Source organism: Myotis davidii, unplaced genomic scaffold, assembly GCF_000327345.1.
Source record: "Myotis davidii unplaced genomic scaffold, ASM32734v1 scaffold1047, whole genome shotgun sequence".
Taxonomy (NCBI): Eukaryota; Metazoa; Chordata; class Mammalia; order Chiroptera; family Vespertilionidae; genus Myotis; species Myotis davidii.
In genome coordinates this window covers 321,795-329,237 of record NW_006298367.1, presented here as the reverse complement: position 1 = coordinate 329,237, position 7,443 = coordinate 321,795, and the positions used below count along the sequence as shown (strand labels likewise).

The 7,443-nt window shown below is 53.1% G+C and overlaps 2 protein-coding genes across 4 annotated transcripts in view; both read left to right on the top strand.

The window, feature by feature from the left end:
- The first annotated feature begins 6 nt into the window (after positions 1 to 6).
- ORAI3 (ORAI calcium release-activated calcium modulator 3) lies at positions 7 to 4,664 on the top strand. 3 transcript variants are annotated; one of them, XM_006774078.2, is made up of 2 exons: positions 7 to 62; positions 3,579 to 4,664. In XM_006774078.2, the coding sequence occupies exons 1-2, from the start codon at positions 60 to 62 to the stop codon at positions 4,236 to 4,238; spliced, it is 663 nt and encodes a 220-aa protein (XP_006774141.1). In that variant the 5' UTR covers positions 7 to 59; the 3' UTR covers positions 4,239 to 4,664. The 3 variants fall into 3 exon arrangements, with proteins under 3 accessions (XP_006774141.1, XP_006774142.1, XP_015426173.1); XM_006774079.2 differs by lacking the exon at positions 7 to 62 and adding an exon at positions 3,159 to 3,247; XM_015570687.1 differs by lacking the exon at positions 7 to 62 and adding an exon at positions 3,163 to 3,257.
- A 2,101-nt stretch (positions 4,665 to 6,765) lies between these two features.
- Positions 6,766 to 7,443, top strand: part of SETD1A (SET domain containing 1A) — a 21,382-nt gene continuing 20,704 nt past the window's right edge. The window contains 1 exon segment of the mRNA XM_006774098.2: positions 6,766 to 7,434. The gene's annotated coding sequence lies outside the window, so the exon portion shown is untranslated.

The following is a 7,443-nucleotide window of genomic DNA, read 5'->3' as shown; positions in this document are numbered from 1 at the left end:
TCAGCCGGGCCAAGCTCAAAGCCTCCAGCCGCACGTCTGCCCTGCTCTCGGGCTTCGCCATGGTGAGGGGAGGGGTGGGGCGCACAGGGTGGGGGTGAGGAAGGGGGCCATAGGCAAAATAAACGGGTACCCCAGGGAGGCTGGGCAAAGGAAAGGGAATGACTGGGTTTTAAGGGGGGAACGAACAAGTTCCCAAGGGGTGACAAATCCCTTTTTAATTGGGGGGTGGGGGGGTGAACAGACCCCTGGCACACACTGGGCCACAGGGAGGATAAACAAGTGCTAAAAATGCCAGGGAGGGTACAGATCACGTCGTGGGGATAGATAACCCACCAAGGGGGCTGCATGTGCACGGGTGGGACCAAGGTCCAAAAGCCTGGTCCAGGCAGAGTGGTTACTAGACACCACTCCCACCCCGGCCACGAGAGGTTCAAAGGCAAATCGCAGCTGGGGAGGGACTGTATCAGCAGCTGGGGTGGGGTTAGAGAAAATAAACATGGGGTGGTCACCAACTGAAAGTGCGGCCCATCCCAAGGAAGGCATCTCCCCAGCAGGTACAAAGGGTGCTGAGTGTAGCCCAGGAAGCTTTGAGAGGAGAGGATGCCTGTGAGGAAGTCTGTGGGGGAAGAAGCTGATTAGGAAACTGATTGCATGATTCCCGAGCTGATAAACTGGTGGTGTGGGAAGATGATGTCAGCTAACGGTCCCAGGGGAGGCCTCAGGAAGTGGGACTGAGTAAGTTTCACTCCCCTGACTTTTCCCCATGGCACTTATCACCTATTTCATCGCCGGAGACCCTGGCAGGTCTCCCCCACTTTGCAGGTCAGTGGGAAATCGGGAGATGGTGGAGGGTGTGCCCTCTGTAATCTGCCAAGTGCCTGTCCTAGGATGAGCTGACTCTTGTCCTCAAACCCTAGATCTAAGCATGTTAGAGCAAGATACACATCAACGATGGCACAGACTACCTGTTAATTGGCTGGCAGGAGAGAGGTGTGTGTGTGTGGGGGGGGGCATCCTTATAGGAACCTGTTTTGGGGGGCAAATTGAGATGGGGATAGAAGGGTCAGAGCACTAGGTGATTTGGGTTAGTCCCTACCCTTCTCAGTGCCACAGCCTCTGTATTTAAAATGATCAGAGGGAAAGTCTCTATCCCCAAGGCTCATTCTAGGTCTATGATTTATTTATTTTTTTTATGTGGGGGCCCAGGATCCACAGGCCAGTCTACCCTTCCTAACATGGAGTCCTCTAGGGACAGGGAGTTGGCTCTCCTTCCCCCGTACAGGCTGGAGAGGAAGAGAGGCAGTCTCATGGACCCATCTAAGGGAGGTCCCCACCCCCATCCACCCCATGGTTCAGTCTGGCCTGCTGCGGGACTTGCATGTTGCTGGGGTGACCGCTTAAAGGCCAGGATCTTCTCTGCAGGATCCAGAGGCCAGATGAGTAGGTTCTGGGGGCAGGACTGGCTCCGGTTGTGCCTGGAGAAAACAAGCCTGGGTCAGGCTATGGGAGAAAGCAGGAGTAGGCCTGGCCCAGATGCCCGTCTGTGGGAGACACCTGCTAATACTCTTCATGGCCCAGTTTCCCAAAAACACTCATCCTTGTCTTTCTATCACCTCTCTCCAGGCTCTTCACCTTCCTCCTTCCCTCCGCCCCAGAGCAATCTAATGGGTCCTGCAAGAATTATTGGGAAAAGATCCAGATTCTGGAATTCAGGTGGCCTGGGTGAAAATAACATACAAATAGTATTAAACTGTCATTAAGTACCAGGCACTGTGCTTAGGGCTTTTATGTGTGTTGTCTACTATCCTACGAAATAGGTACCACTATTAATGGCGATTTTGCAGATGAGAAAACAGGACCAGAGGTGTTATATCACCTGCCCAGAGTCCCACAGCAAGCAAGTGGCAGGATTTGAACTTTGGCAGTCTAGTTCTAGAGGCCAAATGTATACAAACCTTGAACAGGATCCAGGCAGGTAATATCGAAGCCAAGTTGGTTTTGTGGGGACTGTGGCTATAAAGAGACCCTGCCCTGTTCAAAGGCAGCAGCCATGACTCAACTCTAGCTGATAGTTGTCATGGAAGAATGCGGACCTGGTGTAACCAGATCCTCCAAATTTTTAAGAGGATCTGAAAATTGGGATATTTCTATGAACTATCTTGGGTTTTATTTATTTTTTTATCCTCACCCGAGGATTTTTTTCCCATTGGTTTTTAGAGAGAGTGGAAGGGAGGGATGAGGGAGAGGGAGGGAGAGAAAGAAATACTGACATGAGAGAGACACATTGATTGATTGCCTCCCTCCTGGATGAGGTCCCTTTCTGAACCCAGGGGATGGAACCTGCAACTGAGGTATGTGCCCTTGACCCTTGACCAAGAATTGGGAATTGAACCTGTGACCTTTGGGTCTCTCTAACCACTGAGCACCCTGCCAGGGCAAATCTCTTGAGTTTTAAAATTGGCAACTTAATTCTTGGGTTCATGGTGTGCCAATTTGCAAGCTGGTCTTGGACTTTATTGTTAACTCTAATAATAACAGCAAACACTTAGTGCTTACTGTGTGCCTTGCACTATTCTTATCATTTGATGACCATTAATTCAATTTTCACAATGTTATAAAGCAGATAGGTGCTATTATCAATCCCCATTTTCCAGATGAGGCAATTGAGGCACAGAGAGACTAAGTCACTTGCTCAAGACTACACAGCTTGTAGATCTGAGAATGACCCCGGCAGCCCAGCTCCAGAATCTGCTCTTTAACCCCTATGTTTATTTTTTTTAATCTTTTTTAAAATATGTTTTATTGATTTTTTACAGAGAGGAAGAGAGAGGGATAGAGAGTTAGAAACATCAATCAGCTGCCTCCTGAACATCTCCCACTGAGGATGTGCCCGCAACCCTGGTACATGCCCTTGACCGGAACCGAACCTGGGACCCTTCAGTCTGCAGGCCGATGCTCTATCCACTGAGCCAAACCGGTTCCGGCTAGCCCCTATGTTTATAACAAGACAAGATTGTCAGAAAGATGTCATCCAGCTGTTTTAATAGCAGGTGGAGGAACTAAGGCCCAGACAGGTCAGAGCCTCCCCAAGGCTGCCCATTCGTGCACTTGACAAAGACTGAGCGTCTTTTTTTTTTTTTCAATCTTCATCCAAGGATATGTTTTTATTGCTTTTTAGAGAGAAGAAGTCTTTGGCCATACCCCCTGGAATGGGTCCGATCTCATCTAATCTCGGAAACTCAGCAAGGTTGGGCCTGGTTAGTACTTGGATGGGAGGAAGATGGGAGAGAGAGAGAGGCGGGGGGGAGAGAGATAGATGTGAGAAACTGCTATTGCTATTGGTTGCCTCCCGTATGCACCCCAACCAGGCATCAAACCCAAACCTAAGTATGTGCCCTGACCAGGGATCAAACCTGCAACCTTTTGATGTATGGGACGACACTCTAATCAACTGAGCTCCCTGGCCAGGGCAAGACTGAGAGTCCTTCTGCCAGGCACTGTTCTAGGTCCTAAGGATACAGCCTTGCTACTGCTCAGGAAGTTATAGGCACTCAGTCCATCCCCTCCTGTCCCCACAGGTGGCCATGGTGGAAGTACAACTGGAGAACAACTACGAATACCCACCAGGCCTGCTGGTGGCCTTCAGTGCCTGCACCACCGTGCTGGTGGCTGTGCACCTCTTTGCACTCATGGTCTCCACGTGTCTGCTGCCCCACATTGAAGCTGTCAGCAACATCCACAACCTCAACTCTGTCCACCAGTCTCCACACCAGCGACTCCACCGCTACGTGGAGCTGGCCTGGGGCTTCTCCACTGCCTTAGGCACCTTCCTCTTCCTCGCTGAAGTTGTCCTTGTTGGCTGGGTCAAGTTTGTGCCCATTGGGGCCCCCATGGGCAAGCCAGCACCTGTGGTCCCTGCCTCCCAGGTGCCTGGGACTCTGCCACCAATGGCCACTTCCCTGCGTCCAGCTTCTAATCCACCCTCTGCTTCAGTAGCCCCTCCACAGGCTGCGCCATCTGAGGCCTGCCCACCCCAGCAAGCATGTGGTGGTGGGGGGGCCCATGGACCAGGATGGCAAGCAGCCATGGCCTCCACAGCAATCATGGTACCTGTGGGGCTGGTGTTTGTGGCCTTTGCCCTGCATTTTTACCGCTCCTTGGTGGCACACAAAACAGACCGCCACAAGCAGGAGTTAGAGGAGCTGAGTCGCCTGCAGGGGGAGCTACAGGCTGTGTGACGGGTGTGTCAGCCACCAGTTACAAGCACTGCCTTCTTCAGGGGTCAGCCGAGGCCCCTGGTCTAGACCACTGCTCCCTGACTGCCTGGAGGCTTCTTGTGGCCACTCTTAGGTAGAGACCAGATTCCTGACCTCAGGGTCCTTTGGGCTGGGCCTTGGGGCGGCTCCCCCATTCCCCGGGATTCTCCTTGTTTGTTCTACACCTGGGAGCCAGGGAGAAAGTGGAAGGTCTTCGGTCTAAGGTTCATACACTAAGTGGGAGAAAGGCAGGGAGACCCTGGTCAGACCTGTGGTGCTGACCCCTGGCCACTCGCCCTATACAGGATGTGGAGGTCAGATTACATGCCCATCCGACTGCCCTAGACGGCAGCCAACCCTTCCCTTATTTTTATTTGTTAATTTTTTAAAATTCTCACCTGAGGGTATTTTTTCATTGCTTTTTAGAGAGAATGAAAGGAAGGGAGGGAGGGCGAGAGAGAGACATCCATGTGAGACAGACACATTGACTGCCTCCCACACTTGCCCCAACTAGTCGGGGATGAACCTGCAAGCGGTACATGCTCCTTTTTTTTTTTCCCTCTTCCTTTTGATTTCAGAGAGGAAGGGAGAGGGAGAGAGAGATAGAAACACCAATGATAAGAGAGGATCATTGATCGGCTGCCTCCTTCACACCCATGATCTCCTGGTTCATAGGTTGATGCTCAACCGCTGAGCCACTCCGGCCACACCTATCAGTCTTGATGGGTTTCACACTCTTGCTTTAGTTGTTCTAGAGAGGGATTGGGTGTTCCGCCCAGGCATAGGTCCAGCCTGTTCTAGAAGGAGCCTCCCTATTTTTGGAGGTTCAAGTGCCTGTCCAACTCCCCAGACCCACAGTTAATGCTTCTATATCTGCTCTCCCTCTTTTGGGCCAGTCTTGGGGGTCTTTGGAAACTGAGGGCCTGTGTTCCCAGCTTGACTCCCTGGCAAGGGATGGGGTGAGGAGGTTTGAAGGGGGGTCCAGTCCCTAACCCTTGGAATACAGAGCTATTCTGACACTGAGTTTTTGATGCACCTTGTTTGTATAATAAATTGTGTTTCACAGATGTGTCTGTGGCTGTGAATGGAGGGAAGGGGAGGCTTTCTTGTTCCTAAGAGACCAGTAGAGACTGGGTGCTGGGCAAGGGTGTGGGAGAGTAGGTTCCAAGTGTGACCCCCTTCTGGCCAGTGGCTTCTGAATGTAGAGCCTGAGTTATTCCAAGGCCAAGGGCTTTTGCGCTCTTGTTCCTGAGCCCAGGGTCTCTCTTCCATTGAGAATCTAGTATGTTTCTTTTACTCAAGTTTTTTCTTTTGTGTGACTATTACATAGTAGGGGCTTTTCACAGGTTATCTCATTTAACCCTCATAACCACCTAAAGAGACAAGTCCTTCTTATTTCCATTTCAGAGGTAAGGGACCTGGGCCCACACCGCTCGTCAGTGAAAACCTGGGTTACCTCTGCCATCACACGGGGAATCTCTTTCTGTTTGATTTGAGAAAAGGAGCCAATACCTTTCAACTCGGACGAGAAAGCAGAATGATCTCATCACCCATGCTTCCATGTGAATTCATTTTTTCAGCTTCGTTTTCCTCGAAAATTTAAAAGGTCCCAGTCCTATCTCTTCTATTCTTATGGTGTGACATCTTGAACAAGTACCCCCCTTTCTCTTTTCCTATTGCTTAAAATGATAAATGTGCATGGACAAGGCTCCCAAGGCCTTTCCTATGCTTTTTTTTTAAATGCCTACATTAATCCTGCGTGACATCAATATCCATTTTAGAGCAAGGATCTGAAGCTCTGAGAGGTCAATGATTTGCCCAAAGTAATGCAGCGAGAGATGCAGACAGAGATGTCTGGGACCTAGCGCACCCTCAGCTCAGGCAGAGGGGCCTCCTGGGTATGCCATTACCTGGAGACCAGAATACCCTGCGTCCAAGACAGAAATAAAAGGTGCCCAGCCCCGGGCGACCGCAGGCCCCGGGTCCCACCGTAAGCCTGGAACGGTGCTGCCCTCGAGCGGCGAGACCGCGTAAGGCTAGCCTCCCCCCTTCCCACCCCGATCCCGCTGAAAACGGCGGGCACTGGGACCACGATGCGCCCCGCTCACCTAGTTCCTGTAAAACCGAGTTTACTTTTTACAGGACCCACTCGAGGGTCTGCAAGCCCCACCGCGTTTATCATCCAACTTTAAGACTAGTAGTGGCCGAGTGCAGGCAAAAGGCGGAGCCCTCTGCAGGTCTCAGTCTGCCCATCTGCCAAGTGGGCATCTTAAGCAGCCAGTGGCCCCAGGGGGATCGCGAAAGGAAAACGCTCCCTGCATTATGTGCGGCGCCAGGCCAGCAGCCTGAGTCACCGCTGTTGGTTGTCGTTTCCATCTCACGGGCACCCCTCCCCGGCCGCCCGGTTTCGGTGGGTCCTCCAGGAAGAGCCCCGCGACGCCGGGCCGCACGCTGGCCACGCCCTCTGCGCAGGCGCCGGGGCCCCGCCCACAGGCTCGCAGATTCGTGAGGCCGGCACCCCGGGATTACTCAGGCCCCGATGCTCAGCCGGAAATCCTCATGGACTCTGAGGAGCTCTGGGCCATAGCCACTTTCCTCGGATCGGAGTTGGGCAGTCCCCCGAATTGTACTGGAAGAAAATCCAGAAAAGTGGCTGACCTGCCAACAGGGCTTGCCTAAACAGGCATTATTTTCTTGACTTCACCCAAGCGGGTAAAGGGAGGCAAGAGCTGGGGCCAGAACCTGTGGCGAATCTGCAGCCTCTGGGACGTTTGGACGCGCAAGGAAGGGGCAGGCAAGAGGAGCAGAGAAGCCCGCGTCTCGTCCACCCATTCGCCCCGCCCGCCTGACGAATCTGCGCCCGTTCAACGCGCCACTCAAATCTCCCCAGCTCTGCCCGGCCGCCTCCCCTTCGCCCCGCCCCCTTTTCCTCGGGGACTAGCCGCTGCTTTCGTCGCCGCCGATTCGTCAACGGCCCCAGGCCAGAGCAGCTGGACAGCCGTGGTGAAGCCCACTCTCCGGGGGATGCGGCCAATCTCCAGGCCCCCTAGGCTTCAATTCTCAAGCCTCCTAGGGCGCCGGCCGAGGCGAAACCGCTATCCTCGGCCCCGTTGGTCTCCCAGTGGCGCCCGTGGCGAAAGTGCGAATGTCGACGCTGTGCCTGCTGGGCCTCGCGCAGGTGGCGGTG

Bases quoted from the DNA above. Each gene is read 5' to 3' on its own strand.
- ORAI3 (XM_015570687.1), top strand. From the start codon at position 3,210: ATGGGTCCGATCTCATCTAATCTCGGAAACTCAGCAAGGTTGGGCCTG. The intron at 3,258-3,578 runs GTTAGTACTTGG...CTGTCCCCACAG, and splicing joins ACTCAGCAAGGTTGGGCCTG to GTGGCCATGGTGGAAGTACA.